The following is a 19,191-nucleotide window of genomic DNA, read 5'->3' on the forward strand; positions in this document are numbered from 1 at the left end:
CCAGTCCACGCCTCGGTACGCCGCCACGTATTAACCCCCTCCCGCTCCGGGATCCTCTGCACCGCACCCGCCGTAGGTACACGTGTTTCCTGCGGGGAGGGGGGTGTCCGGGCGCAGAGGATCCGAGGAGGGTTGGCCGCTGCGTCCCCCCACCGGCGTGGGGGAGGGGACACCTGTCCCCGCCGCCGCGCTCTGAACTCCCTCTCTTCTCTCTCTCGCGTCACGCATTCCCCGCCGCGCGCACCACCACCAGCCGCAGCGGCCAGACGCGGACGGCGCGGCGGCAGGCAGGGCAGGAGGTGTCACTTCACTTGCCTTCGAATTCGGTCGTCTCCACCCACGGCATCGATTGCCCACGCGCACGCGCCGCCCGCTTTGCCGTATTCCACCGCAAGCAACCTATATAGGGGTGGTAGTGTTTTTGCTGCTCTGTTGCGGTTGCAGTGAGGGAGGAGGGATGGATCTGAAGGATGGCGGGGGGTCGGAGAGGAGGGGAGCGGCGGCGGCGGGTGCGGGGGCGGTGCCGCTGTCGAGGCAGGGGTCGATCTACTCGCTGACGTTCGATGAGTTCCAGAGCACGCTGGGGGGGATGGGGGGCGGGCTCGGGAAGGATTTTGGGTCCATGAACATGGACGAGCTGCTGCGGAGCATCTGGACGGCGGAGGAGAGCCAGGCGATGGCGTCGGCGTCGGGGGCCGGGGCCGGGCCGGGTGCGGCGGAGGGGGCGCTGCAGAGGCAGGGGTCGCTCACACTGCCGCGCACGCTCAGCGTCAAGACGGTGGACGAGGTATGGCGGGACTTCGAGCGAGAGGCGTCGCCGGGGGCTGCTGGCGGCGGGGAGCAGCAGCAGCCCAGGCGGCAGCCAACGCTCGGGGAGATGACACTGGAGGAGTTCCTGGTCAAGGCCGGGGTCGTCAGAGAGAATCCCGCTGCTGCGGCGGCTATGGTAGCCGCGGCCGCCGCTCCAGCCGTGGCTACGCGGTCGATTCAGGCTGTCAACAATAGCTCCATCTTCTTCGGCAACTTCGGAGGCGCCAATGATGCCGCTGGTGCCGGCGTGATGGGATTCTCGCCGGTGGGGATTGGGGATCCGACCATGGGGAATGGGCTGATGTCCGGCGCGGCAGGGATGGGGGGTGGTGGGATCACTGTTGCTTCGGTTGATACATCAGTTGGACCAATGGATTCAGTGGGCAGGGGGGATGGGGACCTTTCATCACCGATGGCGCCGGTGCCGTACCCCTTTGAGGGGGTGATAAGGGGGAGGAGGAGCGGTGGTAATGTGGAGAAGGTGGTGGAGCGGCGGCAGAGGAGGATGATCAAGAACAGGGAGTCTGCAGCTAGATCTCGTGCCAGGAAGCAGGTCATACCTCTGCCCTAAATTCTTACATGTGTTGCATATGCAGCTGTGATAAAAGATAGTTTCACAAATCTGGTAAACTGGTCTGTCATGATTGTCCTTGCTATGTTGAAAGCAATTGATGTTACAGAAGTATTTGTCCTTAAATGGAATCTTGCTTTGCATGTGTATATGTTGCCTTGACACTGAAATTTGCTCCATTGTGATTACTAGGCTTACACGATGGAGTTGGAAGCTGAAGTTCAGAAACTCAAGGAACAAAACATGGAACTGCAGAAGAAACAGGTAGTCATATGTGCTAATTCAATGCCTCTTTCATCGAAAGACTTTCTAATAATGATATATTGCACTTTATTTGTTTCATGTGTACATCATCTTCAATATGCTACAGTATTCTACCAGTTTTGTAACAAGTAATTTTTCACCAGTGACAACGTAGCAATTTTTTGCTAAAATATTCATTGTGAGTTGCTTTCTATAAGAAAGTCTGTAGTAAATTCCAAAATTTAAAAAAAAAGAGACACCAAGGCATAAGTGATAACTGAATCATTTATGCAAGATGCTGGGCATAACTTGAAATATTTACGATGACTAGTTAAATACTCGTGTTTTGCTACGGATTTTATGATGTGTTATCAAATTTTCTTATGTGAAATAGTCATCTTAATTTGAATTTATATGTAGATATCAATCTATATTTAATTGATTTTTAATATCAAGAAATTTAAGAGCTAAATTGTAAAACTTTAGTGAGGGTAGGTGGTGGCAGTGATTCACTGCCACCACCACCACTACTTTTATTGGAGTATAGAAACTTGAATATATGTGACTTTTCGGACCTAGTGACTAATTCTGGCTTGAATTCCATTCGTGACAGCATGTGTTGTAACTTTTGCATTAGCATTCTGTGATGCAACGTCAGATGGGATAATCAGAGTGATCATGGATACTTCAAAATTGTCTTATTGTTTGAACTACTATTTTGGTCAGACCTGCTTTAGTACATGTCTCCTTTTAGAGGACCTCAGTACATCTCTCATAGAAAAGTTTACAGATCCTAAAGTAAAGTAGTTAATATTCAGTGATGGAAGATCTCTAACCTTATTGAATGATAAATAAAATATTTTCTCCCACATGATTTTCAGATCCATAGCTATATGTAACATCTAATCTCTTTTATTCATGCTGATACAAATTTTAACTGCATTGGTTTTATGATGCATAAACTTCTTTGAAAAAAACAGCACTGAACCAAGTTGTGTCACATGCAACCATACATGTGTAGGTTTGTGTGCTCCCACAGGCAAATACAAATATATCCCTTGAGTACTACCTACTCCAAAACTAAATTGTTAATTTGCAGCTGTATGCTCAGTTTTGTCCGCTTGAATCAAAGGGGTGCCAAATCAAACCATTTTATTTTGCTAGGCATGCGTAATGAGTTTTGCATTGGACATGTCTAAGTTTGCATTCCTGCCCTAGATTTTGATCAGGTATTCAGGTTGCAAAATTCAGGGCAGGGGCCTAAATGTCATGACCATCCAACCTAGTTTCATCTACCTTATTTTTGTTTAATATGATCACTTGTTTGCGGAGTGGTCTAATGATTGATCATCGTCTCTTTATCATTTTTTTTCAAGAGGAAAGCATTAAGTCCTTTTTTTATGGAAGTAAATTATGTTCATTCCCAGATTGAGAGAAAAGATGTACTAATTTCTCTGCTCATCTAAAGTCCTTATCCAATCAAGTCCTAAGTGGTTCTGTTTGTTTTTTTTTATCTTTTTGGTTATTCTCTCTTTCCAAGACTGAACTGATGATGATTTAAAAACAAATAGAGGTTCATCGTTATTCATAATTTGGAGGGAATTGTACCCTTAAGCATAACAATACCTTAAGCATCTTTGTGTGGATGCCATTGCTACACTATTATTTGTAGCTCTCTTACAGTATTTCTTTCATAATTACGCAGGAGGAAATGATGGAAATGCAGAAAAATTTATTCCCAGAAATGCAGAAAAATCAGGTGAATGTTTTGATCAAACTTCTTTTTGCGATCTTCTATTTTGTCTGTCTTGTAGATAAAAGCTCTGTGTTTGCTATCTTTAGCAGTGGAGCACAAGGTTCTGTTGATGTTAGTTGTTACACTTTTGTTAGAGCAGTTGGCATGATACTCGCTACATAAGTACATACAGTATCAATATTGCGTTTCAATGAGTTGACTGCTGTACTGAACAATAAACATTATTTTACTTTCTTTTTTTATCATAGCTGTAAAACTTTGAGCTGCATTATTTTTGCTTGCCTATATTCCATTATTTTTGATAATTTTTCCTTATATTTTAAAGTTGTTTCTACTATCTTTCTTGGACATTTACAGCATACAATAAATATTCATCAACCATTTTGCTGAGTACAACTGCAAATATCGCAAAGTTGAAAAAAAAACCATCTGATGTGTTGTTTACATGTGGGCTTGGGTCCCACATGTAATGATAATATCTAAGGAGGACATCTTTGGGATGGCACTTGCCGTTAATTTTAAGTTCTGCGCAATGATCAATGTAACCATAACCTATTTTACTGAATATTTTGCTACTACTTGCGTACATTTCCATATCTCAGAAGTTGAACATCCATTCTGTGTTCCCAATATGTACAAGAAATTGTTCAAAATTCCTCCCCAAAAATATTGTAATGTATGTCCTTATCTATCATTCCACAAGGTGAAGTGCATGGTTAAAGAAGGCGCTACCGCTACGTGCTGTAGGGTTGCAGGACCGGTGCCTAGGTCAGATTGAGTAGTCAATTTCAAGAAATTAGCAAGCATATTACATAAAAATTCGACAATATAACAATAAAACAGTGACAGAAGAGCACCCTAAGGTAGGTTAGCACTAGCCTCCTAATGCACAATATAATGCCTAATCGCAGCAGCCACCTGGCTTTTAGGTCACTGATGAAGTGCCCCCAGGAAAATATATTGTTCTGTAATTACATAAATCAATATTTTTATTTGGAAAATGGTGAAAATGCACTGTTTGCTGGATGGCCAGTAGGCGGTATCATTAACATGATTGATCTGTTTAATTTAATATTCCATTTTGTCTGTTTTGTCAATGCTATTCATGAATGTGAGTTAAATTAGAACAGCTTGAAATCAGAATGGCGTAGACTGCACCGCATCCTTCACCATTGTAGCCTTTTAAAACAATCTCTGAAGTTATTTTTTGTTGGATGTTGTTCATCTAGATGGCTCAAATGACTGCAGTAGAATCGCAACAACAGAGTAGGGAAATTATGTTTAACATAGATATGTAAGCATCTGCCTATATAAATTACTCTGTTGGTAGGGATGGGTGGGTTGCTCTGTCACTACCCATTGATCCAATGTAGTTCAACTAAATGAACAAAATACACAATATGAACTGCAAAGGAAAATTTTGTTTGATTAATCGAACTAGAGTGGATCCATGGGTACCCATAATAACCCATGCCCATATTTGTTAGCCAAACATTAGGAAGCTGCCAAGCATTTGAATGCAAAGTAGAGTGCATACCTATTACTAACTGAGTGAGGACTAACATAGGATATCTATTTCTGTTTGTTTGGAGAAATATATGGAGCAGTTAAGACTGATCTTTGTGTATTATGAACGTTTTATAACTGTTTTCTGCCTGTATACTTGTTTTCTGTTAATTATAAGGTTGTATGAACAAAGAAAATAATATTATTTCACTGCAATATGGTTCACATCATTCACTTCATCGTTCCCTTTTTCTCACATCAAAACCTTCTTATGAATATCCAATGTGACATTTAAAATAATCTTTTTCAGCAAAGTAAGATTTGGTACATATAACTGTACCAATATGTTTGTTGCAGGCATAAAGAGTTGAAATTTCTATCTGTCATCACAAACTTTATTTGTTATTGATACAGTTGCTAGGAAGCTATCTTTATTAGTTTATTGTATCATAGGCCGCGGTCAGCAGCCTCTTCTTCCCAACCTATATTCTCTCGTTTTCCACGCATGCAGTTCCCAAATTGCTAAACAGTAGATATGCAAGTTATCTATAGGAAAGTTGCTTTAAAAATCATATCAAACCATTTAAGTTTTTAATTAATTAATTGTATGCTAATCCACTAATATGTTTTCCATGCCAGTTCCCAACCCCAACCAAGAACACAGCCATAGTCAGAGAAAAAACCTGCCAGCCAGTTATCAGTGTCCTAGTAAAACTGAAACCTATCCAAAGCTAGAAGAAACCTGTCTGGTATTAAAAGCACATAGCTTTAGGAAGATTTGGTCGTGTATCTCAATCCTGAAAACACCACCTTCATTTTTACCCCTCTTTTGCTTTCTACATAAAATTATTGTAATCTTATTTAAAAACCGATATGGAAATTTCTTCTTGGGACTTTCATTTTTACTCCATTTGTTGGCAGATTGGGCCTTGACTTGCTGCAAAATTCTGTCCTGATTTGTGGGCTCTCTTTCACTATGATACTTGGTTCTTCTGTTCCTCTTTTTTAGATGGGCTTTCCTTGCTAGGCCTTGTGTAGTCACTGCAATATATTTGTATGGTACTAGATTTCTCTGGTATAATCCACTAACTGTTAAGTTTGTTTGCATCCCCCTCTTCCTTCCCTCCTTGTATATACGAGCAATTAAATTTTACCTTGTTTAGGTTGATTACTCTGATTCATGGCAAACAGGTCTCAGAAGTGGTCAACAATCCGTACGGACAGAAGAAGCGTTGCCTAAGAAGAACATTGACAGGTCCCTGGTAAAATTTGTGTTATTGATGATCGGAGCTTGACAAGACACATCTCATATTTAACCTTAAAGATCTTGTACATATTGTCAGGATTTCGAAACTCGTATCTCTGTTGTAAAATTGATGATCAACAGAGTCGAGTGTACTAGTAGTGCTTAACATGCCCTGTCAGCTTCAACCTACAGTTCTGCATGTCTGTTATCGTGCTCTACTGCTCTTCTGTGCCCCACTTTCTTTTTTCCTAGCCTGAGATGACTGATAGTCGTAGAACCCTGAGGATAGGACTGTTGTTCAGTAGTTTTGCTTTCCTGGCCCCAGATTGAAATTGCCTCAGAACTTCTGGAGCTTTTGCAGTTTGCTAACGCGGTAAACAGCCGTGTATCTGTTCTGGGAGTGGAAAATAGAGCTACCTGTTGATAATGATGGTGAAGTAGTAGGTTTAACTGATAGGTCTTGGTGCTTTCTACTGATAGTAAATACGACCAGTATTATCGTTGATAGAAGAATTAATAGTTGATTTAGAGTTCTATCAGTAGAAAAAAATGTTCTTCTAGTAGTAGTTAATGTGGTAGTATAAATATATTTTATCTATTGGATCAGAAAAAAAAGAAGGGTAAATGATATAGGTTCAGTGGAGACCACCTAACTGATAAGGATTTATCCTGTCATAGGTGTATATCCCCAAACTGAGACAGCCGCAGATTAGGTATTTTTGCTTGAACAATCTTCATGTTTTCTTCAGTTATCATGTATCGTAAGTTACTCTAGTCTTCTTAAGCCCTGAATTTGGCCGGGGACTCTGAGTTTGCAGATCAGCGTAAGTGGTTGGCGTTTGCACCATTACCATTGAGAAATTCATCTCTGATTGAACTTAAATTTTCCAGCTGTGCACACAATCTATCAGGGCACCAAACCACATTGAACGAGTATAATTAAGCATTGTCATTACGGCACCGGAAAGCCCACGCATCTTTGGACCGTCACAATCAGAGCGCGATAAGAACAAAATGCGTGCACCGATCAGGTGAACTGCATTGGCCTTCGGGCAGTGCAGAATCAAACCCAGAAAATGACGCTGCTCCAAGGCTCCAACGCAGATCCAAAGCATGCTTACCTCACGCAGTCCCAGACAAGCTACAGATCGTAAGCTCTGACCAGCAAAACGCTAAGGCATTACCGTCCAACTCTCGAGAAAATGACAGTCTAAATTCGCTTCGCTGAACGCCGTCGTCGTCGTCTCTGCCCGCCGGTGCTACATGCAATTAAAACGCGAAAAAGGGAGAAAAGAACACCCTACCAGCATACCGGAGAACGACGGCCCGTTTTCGGTGGCCGCTGCATATCCCTCTGTCCATGTGAGAGTAAAGCTAGAGAAACGTTGTCACTGACATGTGGGCTCCATTATTTATGAACCCACATACCAACTCCCTAAGAGTATCTTTAACGGTATGACTAAATTAGACTCTCTAGACACCTGTATAGCCAACTCTCCATCCGATTTGGCAATCAAACTAGATGCTCACTTCAACGGACTCTCTATTAGTCCTCTTCAAAATAAAAACGGACCCACATGTCAGTCTCTACTTATCTTCTTGCTCTCTCTCTCCTCCTTCTTCCTTCTCTTTTCTTTTTTTTTCCCTTTCTTTCCTTCCCTCTTTTCTTTCTTACCTTCCCGTCGGCACGCCGTTGACAAGCGGCGGTGCGGCGCGGGGCCTCGGAGGCCGACAGGCGATGGCACGACGCAACGCAGGGAGGCCGCCGCCGGACGGATGAGGCGGCGGACGGCTTCGAAGGGCGGTGGCAGAGCTTGGGGTGAGGATGGCAATGGCGCCAGCGGCTCGCCATGGCGACCTCGACGACGACAACCTGATGACGACGCCTTGCTCGGACCTTGCGGCGGCCACCTGCTCCCGAGTTTGTTTGGACGGCAGCGGTCGTAGCAGGGCCGGACAGTGACGGCAGTGGTGGGCTGGCCAATCTGGAGGGAGGCTACGGTTGGGAGGGGATGGATGGTGTAGTGTGTGCTTTAGCAAGTTGGAGGATTTGTTTGGCTAGCCGGATGGTTCGACCATCCAGCTGGCAAGTCTGTTGAAACATATATTTTTATCAGAATTAATAAATTTTAGCTTAGAGAGTCCAATAGTCATGTTGTTGGAGATGCTATAAGTCCCTCTGACTCGCTCCAGTCATGCCTGACAAGGCTGTTGCTTGATGCGAATCGTCCACAAAGGTTGCATCCTCGCAACGGCCCACTGGATTGTGAATCGTATCGTTTTCCATAGTGGCCGATGCACAGCGTGTTTATCTGAAACGTAACAGCATACAAGGATGAGATTTCACCTGACGAAATGTGCTGTTTTCATGCTAAATTCGTCCATGTTCCATGCTTGATTTGCCTCTAATCAAAGATCCACGTTGCAGTAAACCTGTCACGTCGACCGGGCTGTTTCCTGATGTACTTGTTGGCCCAAACCGCACATCACTGTCACGCACTGCTGCCCTAAAATAATATCTGGATATGGGGATTGTTTAGATATGGCGCCAGCTCGCTTAGCTGCTTAGGTGAGCATGATCTGCAATGCACGCAGCGCAAGCTGGTGGCTCTATTCAAAAACATTTGCGTCAGGACCAGCTCCAGTTAGTTCAGGCAGCGTCACTGTCCAAGCGGGACACGCCCCACAGGCGCCAACACCTCGGTGCTCCCTACGCACCGGGACATGGCGAGCCCACACCATCTCTGCTCGAGCTGCGAGACACCCAACACTGTCCATTTCATGGACAATTTCAGAAGCAATTTCTTCCCCCCGGTCATCTTCCGGGAACCAGAGAGCGAGAGCCCGGGAGGGAACAGATCGACCGATGGCTGATCTGTCGACTGATTGCTGCAGATTTGGTCTGGATTGGATCGCTCTGGCTGGACTGTAACCGGCACCAAGAACTTTTGGTAATGATCAAGATGGAACAGCTTTTGATTTGGACCAATTTAGCGGCTTTATTTGCTCATAGTTTCTGAACGCGAGCTAATGTTTATGTTTTTTTCCTGTCTTAGGATGAACTTAATTGCCAGAATAACTACTGGGAGTACAAGATTAGAAGCTGGCACTTTGAGATTACTCATCGATCGACTTATGATAAATGTTTTAAGGAACAATCGAGCAGTTGGATGCTTTTGATGGTAGGTTAAACATTCTGTGATGGCGGCCAGCGGCCAGCAGGTAGCTAGATTGCTTTTCTTGATCTCAAGGCGACCTTGATATCGCTCCAACGTCTCATCCAATGATTGCATGCCCCACAGCCCCAGCTAATCTGATTCTGATCTAACACTACGCTGCACTATGTTAGCGGCCGAGCAGATGAAACAGTAGAGTTTTCTTGTTTTAGGCATATTAAACCAAAACTTAGAGATTAATTGCCGACCGGCCTAGCGCCTACTAATCATACTCGGTTACTCACTCTGTGTTTTATATTATAAGATGTTTTGAGTTTATCTAGATTTATCCAACAATGTATATGTTTTTTATATGCATCTAAATTTAACATCATAAAAATAAATTTAGACAAGACCAAAAAATTTTATAATATAGAACGATGAAAACAGTAGATTGAATTGATTGAATAGCAATATAATCGCCAATTTAATATGCATGCATGCATGATCTCATCAAGCGATCACCGGTTCGTCAGGTACCAAGAAGCTCGCCATCATTGGCAAAAAAGCTCGCCATCTATATCGCACTGTTGCTGATGCACGCAGCTACCGTCGTAGCAATCGTATCGCGTACGCGCGCGCGCGCGCGCATGTTCGTAGGCCCCTGCCGATGAAGCGCACGCGCTACGGCGCTTCCTCCGCGCGCGGCTTCGCGTCGTTGGGTCACACATTATACATCACGAATCACAACTCCTAATTTTTTTTTACATTATATCCGTTTCGAAAAATTTTCATCATAAATAGATTCTTTGAAAAAATATTAACTAAAAATCTGACAATTTGTTTGGCACCGAGATCCAACATTTTAGTATCTAAAACGATGGCGTCAACATTCTCGACCCCATGATGGCTAAGTCATTACCATGCGGAAATTCGGAGCCAAAGTCATAACACCAAAGATTTATTTGCAAAAAATCGGAAACAAAATTTATAGTAAGAATGTGGTCTTTGATGTCAATATAACTGGCACTAAGGACCTATTATAAACATTTTGTCCTAAACATAAGTTCTTTTTACAAAAGTATTTTATAAATAGATCATCGACAATAATGTTTTTTGCCAACTTTCTCTATGTTTTGGCTACAAGAGGCAAGGGCGACACTGAGATGTTGGACCTCAGCGCTAATGACTAATGATCTATTTTTATTAAAGTATTTTAAATTCTATTTATAAAATTAAGTTTTCTACGTATCAACTTCAGTTGCTATGGATAACGGTTGGCTTTTCGCTGAGTTCGTAAGTTATCCTCGCGTTATGGTTATGTCTAGTGGCGACCACATGTTAGCGACACAAACGGTACCGTAATTTTTTCGACCCTATACCATTTCTAAAAAACTAATATAAATACAATATTTTCTTTTGATAATTTCAATTCTGGAATATAGTTTTTTAAATTTTCACCCGCATGACAGCATTGAAGTTATCACGGAATGGTTAAGCTTACAAATGTAAGAGGTTCCATTCCAAACCATTTTCAACCATGTACATTATGACCCTATTTAGTTTTCAATTTTTTTTCCAAAAATATCACATCGAATCTTTGGACATCTAAATATAGCATTAAATATATATGAACATTAAAACTAATTACTCCCTCCGTCCCAAAATAAAGTAAATTTTTCACTTTTTACCTATAATTTTTGACTCTTCGTCTTATTCAAATTTTTTTTGTGATTGATATTTTTGTTTTTATTAGATGATAAATCATAAATAGTACTTTACGTGTGACTATTTTTTTTTAATTTTCTGAAAATTTTTCAAATAAGACGGATAGTCAAACATTGGACATGGAAACCGAAGAATTAGTTTTTTTTGGAAAAAGGGAGTACACAGTTATGTGGAAAATCGTGAGACGAATCTTTTAAGCCTAAGTAGTACCTGATTAGTCATAAGTGCTACAGTAACCAACATGTACCAATGATGGATTAATTAGACTCAGAAGATTCGTCTCACGGTTTTCAGGCGAAATCTAAAATTTATTTTGTAATTAGACTACGTTTAATACTGTCAAAAATTTGATGTGACGTTTTTAAAAAACTTTTTACAATCTGAAGAAGGCCTAAAGAGAAATTATACTGTTTTTTAACCGTTCTCATCGTCTGCATGGATCGGACCGTTGCTGCACGTTGTGTCCGTAAATCCAACCCGCGTACATCACCTTCTGAGATCTCAAGTTGAGAGTACTAGTGTACCACAGTGGTCCTGTTCGTCTTCAAGCGAATCTGGCCTTTACCTGTGCGGGCGATCTATCGCTGACAGGTGGGGTCCCGGCGCGTCATGCCGCGCCGCGAGGCGTCTGTCCGGGGGTGTTCGGCTCACGTGGGGGCATGTGGGACAGGACAGCGGCACGCGAAGGCCACAGCGGTGCAACGGTCGAGTCCACGTGCGACGATGACGCGGCATGTGTGAGCCGGGTGACACGCTGGCCGGTAGGCCCTACGTGTCACTGTCAGCGATGGGGTGCGGGTACTGGTACTGCGCTGAGCGGTGGGCCCACGGCTTCGCTGTACCTGTCAGTGGCAGAGAGTGTGGTCCGAGAGGCGGCCCGCCGGCCGTACGGCGGCGTCCGTCGATGGCGGGAGCCGTCACGTCGACGTGCGGCGGCCGGAAATCCATCACGCATTCACGCCGGCGGAATCCAATCATTCGGAGGCGGAAATTGACGCCCCCATGCGTCAAAGTGCATTCCCTCCTATAATGTTCCTAAAATTTTTTTTTAAAAACATCGCATCAAATTTTCGGATACCTAAATAAAGCATTAAATATAAATGAATCAAAAAACTAATTACACAGTTATGGAAGAAATCTTGAGACGAATCTTTTGAGCCTAATTAGCCCATGATTAGCCATAAGTGCTACAGTAACCAACATGTTCTAATGACGAATTAATTAGGCTCAAAAGATTCATCTTGTTGTTTCTAGGCTCGCCGTGAAATTCGTTTTTTCATTCGTGTCCGAAAACTCCTTCCGACATCCAGTCAAACATTTGACGTGATACTTCTCTAAAAAAATTTCTCAATCTAAACACCACCTAAATTAGCTCTCTCCCAACACCGGTACTTCCAGCTACTTTGGCGTTCGTCCATACGTATAATTGAATCTTTACATACATATATATTATTAAATATAGTTAAAAAACTAATTATACAGCTTAAAAGAAATGTAGGAGACGAATATTTTAAGCCTAATTAGTCCATGATTAGTCATAACTGTTACTACCTTCGTCCCGAATTAAGATCATTTTTCAATTTTCTGATACGATGTTTTGACTCTTCGTCTTATTTGAAATTTTTTTGCGATTAATATTTTTATTCTTACTAGATGATAAACATAAATAGTACTTTATGCGTGATTAATTTTTTAAAGTTTTTTAATAAATTTTTAAATAAGATGAATGGTCAAACGTTGAACACAGAAAAACGAAAAATAATGTTATTATGGGACGGAGGTAGTACACTAACTCACATGTGCTAATGACAAATTAATTAGACTAAAAAAATCATCTCGTGGTTTTCTAACACACTATATAATTAGTTTTTTAATTAGTCGCCGAAATAGTCTTCATCCGATGTGACACTAAACCTAAAAATTTTTCTGAACTAAACAAGCCTTTAGTCCCCATTCGTTCTCCGGTCTTATTAACCTAGATTTTCTTGTTTTCCACGCGTATGCTTCCCAAACTGCTAAACGGTGTGTTTTTTATGAAAATTTTAAGAAAAGTTTTTTAAAAAATCATTTTAATATATTTTTCATTTTTATAACTAATAATTAATTAATTATATACTAAATATATTACTACGTTTTTTACGTTTTTTACGCTGGTTAACTAACCTACGACCGAAGGTGGGCTTTGAGTATATTCACATGCTTCCACCCAAAAAATAAAGCCCTAGCATCATAATCTTTCGGATTATGCCTATGATTACGCCTATAAGCCAAAATTTAGAGTTGATTTTAGGATTTTTTTTTCAATCATAATTTATTTTCTATTCTTAGTTTTTAGATTAAATAAAAATACATATATAAAAGTTTTATTTATAAGTTATTTTTTATTTACAAATATGCTAAAAAAAAGACGAACAATTACCTATACGTTTAGCCGGGCCCTAGACAATGCTTCCTCCTTACTAGAGAACTACATGCAGCGTGCTCCCCCTCCAAGTGGGCATTCTATAATTCACCACAAAAATTTCGATCAATCCGTTCACTAAACCATTAATACCACTTGCGTAGGCTAATCTACGTGGCTTCAACCACACGCCTGCCTGGAGCCCCATGGATCACATCACCCCACTCCTACACAACGCAAACGAGGAGCTGTTTGGATCAGAGTTTTTTTTAAAGTCCTTCGTCATACGTTAATTAGGCCTATTAAATATATGCTGATAACAAAACTAATTACATAAATAAATGCTATTTTATTAGAAAATTTTTTTAAGCCTAATTAAGCCATGATTAACAAATATTTACTGTAGCATCACATTCGCTAATCATGGATTAATTAGGTTCAATAGATTCGTCTCGCGAAATAGTCCAGAGTATGAGATGGGTTTTATTAATAGTCTATATATAATACTTTTAATTAGTGTCCAAACATTCGATGTGATAAGGATTTAAAAAAAAAGTCTTAGGAGATTCAAACACCCCTGAATCGGTCGGTCCGCATGCAAACTCCCCCTCGGGATCAACGCAACGCCACCACGAGCGTCAGACCCGAACGTGCGCAATGATCACACACACCCAGGAAGGAAATTTGCATCGCATCGCACGCACGCACGCACGCACGCACGGGAGACGTACGTACGGGACCCAGAAGACAGCAACGATTCAAAAAAAATAGCCGGCCACGAGCTCTCGGCGACGTCGTCGTTTTAACCCTCTTATATTAATCTGTTAAAAAAAACCCTCTTATATTATGGCCCACTAGGCCTACTCGCTCGCTGCTTCACCCAACAACGGTGGCTGTAGTACGGAAGCTTCGCCTCGAATTCGAACGCGGCAAGCGGGGTTTCGATAGATAGATTCGCGGTGGCGGCCGAGCTCGAGATGGTTTTGTGGGCGTTGGCGATGACACACCGGAGTGAGTGCCGGTAGTAGCACTTCACGTGCATCGGCCGGGCAGACGGCTTCGATCCATTCCCTTCTCCTAGGATTCTACGTGCGGAGCTCTTTTATCTGGACGTGTGCGTTCACGCGTGTGCCGACAAAAAGTTCCTATCTAGCTTGTGTAGCTGTGCTCATAGTACAGTGTGTATAGAATAGCATCTCTCGCAAAAATGTACATTCGTGTTTATAGATGACTTAAACTGTTTTTTTAATGTTAGAGTAAGTTCGATCGTGCCAAATCCGCTCATTCCAATAGCTTTTTCATGTTCTACTACCCAAATTATCTAGTCCCATGTCTTATGTTTCTTTATTCGCTCTATCTTTCTCAACAATCTACCGATGAGAGGTGGTTCGCTTGGAAGAGCTATAAGACAATTTGGTTAGAATGCAAGAGCCATGGAATAGGGCAGCAAGTGGCGTAGCTCGTTCGATAGTGGAAGGGAGCAAAGGAACTCTAGATCTGCACTAAAGAGACGGAAGGGAGCAAAGGAACTCTAGATCTGGACTAGAGAGACGAAGGCTGTAGGGGTATGGCACCAATGCGGTGCTTTGGCCGAAGGCAGATGATAGTGTGGGGCTCTAGTCAAAGACGAAATCAGAATAGAGCACCGGTGGAGGCAGACGCTGGTGCAAGGCTCAGGTGAAGGCAAACGTCGATGTGGAGATCTAGGTGGCGTTGTTGGGCTGGTGAGGTGAGTATTTGGGTGACAATAGAGGAGGGAAGTGGAGAGGAGTGACATGTTGGGAGGTTGCGGGACATGGCACTATCACTCGGTTCTACATGGTGGTAGGGTAGGAGAACGAGGAGTGACTTGATGGTGGAGGCGGCGAGATGTTTCACTTGTCTCTAATGACAACCGATGACAGAGGGGGGCAATGGACTTGTGAGAGAGGGGATGTGTCATGCAAGGCCTATAGATGGCCAACCACTTCGGCTTGCTAGATTTGGCCAGTGGAAAAAGGTATTTGGCCAGATCGATGGTATGTTAATGTATTTGGTATGACAATTAGAGGTATTTTTTTCTTAAATTATTAAATTTTGGTAAGGAAACAAATTTAGCAAGATTACTGAAGTTGCTCCTAGTATATTCCGTAACCTAACGAGCTCACAACTTCACACCGGGCACTGGCCTTGCTTACAGTTTACTCCAAGCAACTAGATAATCTAAGAAAAATATAATTGACAAATAACTAAGTCTAAGAAATAACATTGATAAATACGAGTTCTAAGAAATATCATTGTACAAACGACTTTGTATAAGAAATATCATTGTCATTAGGGTTCCACCCATTTTGCACCGTATAATATATATAATATTCGCCTTATAGCACTTAACGGAGCGCTGATGAAAAAATCCTAACGATAACAATATTTTAGATAAAGTCATTTGTACGATGGTATTTCTTAGAACATGTACTCATTGATGACATTGTTTAGAATTAGGTGTTAATGATATTTCTTAGATTTTCAACCAAACCAAACGATAAAGACTTCCATATGATCCTCTAAAGACGAATATTTATGCATCTTACACCCTTTATATTGTGCACATGCACCTAGCCGTACTCGTGAGACAATAAAAACAGCGTGCACGGTACCGGCTAAGCTACACCCGAAACCTAGTAATCGTACATCACAACGGCATTCCCACAAGGATTAGTACATCCTTCCAAGGCATCTCTGCTGCCTTGTGTGTGCATAATAGCACAGCACAGAGAGCACACACACGGACACACCCCACGACACGAACCAGTTGGCCCGGCCGCGAAAAAGCTCAACGCAGCGGTGAGCTGTGAGAGAGGCGAAGAAACGAAATCACACCTGCCCGTGGCGCTTGCCGCTGCGTCCCCGTTGCCCAGCCGGGCCACCTGCTGCTTCCGGTTAACCGCTGGCCCGCTGCCTGCGCACGCATGTGCCGTCGCCGGGCACGTGGACCTGCTTCACCGAGGTTACAGATAAAGAAGAGAGAAATAACTCGCGAGGGGTGGGGGCGCCGTGCGATGTCGTCGCGGCGGTGTGACAACGCCGAGTCGCACGTTGGGGACTTGGGGGTGGCAGCGGAAGCGGGGTGCCTTTTGGGGCGCAGGCGGGAGGGGAGACGGGCTGGCCGCCGTGTCGCGTTCCCCCGCTCGGGTGGGATCGGTGATCGGATCTGGCGTTGGTGAATGGCATTGGTATCTACTCCTCGGTCATAAATTAACTATATTTTTTCACTAGTTATGTAAGGTATTCACCTCATCTAGCCCTCTCTTCATCATCTTCTCCCCATCCCCATCTCAGTTTTTCCACCTCCCACCTCTGAAGCTAGCGAGCTAGCTCGCCGCCGTTTTGTCATCGCGCTGGTAGTGAAGGAGAAGATGAGGCTCAACGGAATTCCCATCTGTTTAAAGGGTAATAAGAACGGTAACGTGTTGCTCTTGTTTGGGAGTAGCGTTTCAGCTAATTTAAATTTTGGGATGGTATTTTAGCGGAACAATTCTCCGATGATGCATAAAAGCGATTTTATCAATGCACTTGCCCCTATCCTTTTAGATTCCAATGCATTTACTGAACTCTAATATAATAATTACATAATTTTTTTTATAGAATAGACAAGATAAACTAAAAATAAAATCGTTTGGGACGGATAAGTAGAATATACACTCAAAATTTTTCATAAATGGAGCGCACTAATTTTGATGCTACACCAAAATTAATGTGGGCATGGAAGTACGTAGCACAGGCCTAATATAACTGCCTGACCTGTAAAGAATAGAACCTGTCGATGAAGAGAAACACTTCGGTTGGATACAAGGCTGGATTTGACATTTGCTCCATCGACTTGTTGTGTGGTCCTGCAGGAATAATGAGATTAAATATTTGATCGCCTCTTTCTTCGTTTGTAATATCCAGAAGAGCCAAACTAGCCTGTCGTAGTTGGTTGACAAATGAAACATAAGAAGAAGAGCGTGCCATACCATTGCACCATCGTTATTGTTACTTCATCATACGTACGTACATGACTGTGGTCCAGGACTATAGACAGACAATGTGTGTGTTATTTAGTTCATACTATGCCCCTTGCCAAGCAAATGAGCCAAACGCAATTCATACTTTACAGCCGAAAGTCCTGTTTCACGAGAGAAACCTCTCTTTTTCTCCAATGACAATTTAAGCCTTCAAGGACCACCCAAGAATACCTGTGGTTTTATATGTAAAGAATGCAAGCTTTAGCTGCCTTGTCTGAAATCACAAGCTGTTATGTCTGAACTTATACAGATAGTGCTCCATAGGCAAATAGAGTATATGCTAATATATCCCATGCATTGGTTTATCGTTTGTGGCATAGTACGTTTCTTGATGTAGTGCCAAAATGCACAGCTAACCTCTACCTGCGAATGGTATTTTTTATCACGGAATTAGTGAAAGGCTTCGACACGACAGGACATGCATGCTGCTTCACAAGTACTACGTCTGATTAGGATTAGTCTGCAAATGGAGTGTGTATTTCTTTTTCATAATTAAGGACCTATCCATGGCTCAATGATGGATCCATGATACTGTCAACTAACACGATGCTTCCACACATCCTGAGGTTTGAAAAGCGATAATTGCTTGTTATCCTTGAATCCACTAGTTATTTAACAAAGTTTATTATCCCAAGTAAATTCCCTCTCAGTAAAACGCAACAAACCGATCGAATGAAGGACGTTTGAATAATGCACAAGATCAAAAGTTATTAGAATGACTGAAGATAGAATTTTTGTAGCATATAGATACATTTAAGTTCACCTGGGCGTTAAAATTTTTATTGATCCATCACTGCATTTAAGGAAAAAAATATGCTTGACTTGTATTTGAAATTGAGGGAGTTGATAGACTAGTTCATCTGGACGACAGGTAACATGAACAAAGCTAGTTTCCTCTGTTCATAAATATTTGACATTTTTGAAACCATATCTGGTCTAACTTTTAAAATATTGAGCATCAATGTTATATTAGAATACATTTATAAATGCAATAAGTTTATTCCCAAGGCAAATATACAGTTTTTTAATAATCGATTAATGGTCAACATTAATAAAGTTTAACAAAATCGTATTTTGCACATTAAATATTTATGACTAGAGGGAGTACTTTGGTTCATAAATATGAACTATTTATAACAAAATTTTATTTTGAATGATATATACTTTTGTAATACGATATTCTCCTTATTTTCGTGAGCGTAGTCATAACAAATCGATCAAAGCTGGATGTCAGAGACAATTTACTTGTTAAAAGGAGCCATGCATTTATGTCATGAGGGTAACAATCAAAATTTATCTATAGTCTCTCACGGAAAATTTCAAGTATAAAGGTTTGACACAGTGGAAAAGCTCAAAATTTAAAACTACCCGTTCACAATGGAGATTGGAGAAGCCAACAAAAATACCACAAGAATAAAAAAAGGTAAGCGTTATGCACCAAATAAATTGCACTTAATTTTAGTTTGCACCAAATTTAGCAAATTTTGCGTCAAGAAAATCCTAGCGAAGCATTTGGGGGTTTCATTTAGGTTTTATGAAATTTCATGATGTTTTATGACACAAAACTGATATGAAGTTGATTTCAAATGGTACAAAAATGAGACCAAAGTGCACTTTACATTGTGCAACGTGTAACTTACTTTGAGAAACCACAGAAACAAAAACCTGCATGCATCCATTTAAGTATAGGCTGAGGGTTTTTTCCTTACAATAATCTCGTAGAAATTCT

General features: G+C 41.8%; 1 protein-coding gene across 1 annotated transcript; it reads left to right on the forward strand.

Annotated features, from left to right (window-relative positions):
• Positions 1–200: 200 nt before the first annotated feature.
• Positions 201–6,351, forward strand: LOC102709102 (bZIP transcription factor TRAB1). The gene is made up of 4 exons (XM_006659428.3): positions 201–1,363; positions 1,574–1,645; positions 3,330–3,383; positions 6,078–6,351. Exons 1-4 carry the CDS (start codon positions 458–460, stop codon positions 6,150–6,152), a joined length of 1,107 nt encoding a protein of 368 aa, XP_006659491.3. The 5' UTR covers positions 201–457; the 3' UTR covers positions 6,153–6,351.
• The last annotated feature ends 12,840 nt before the right edge of the window (positions 6,352–19,191 follow it).

This window comes from Oryza brachyantha, chromosome 8, assembly GCF_000231095.2.
Source record: "Oryza brachyantha chromosome 8, ObraRS2, whole genome shotgun sequence".
Lineage (NCBI taxonomy): Eukaryota > Viridiplantae > Streptophyta > Magnoliopsida > Poales > Poaceae > Oryza > Oryza brachyantha.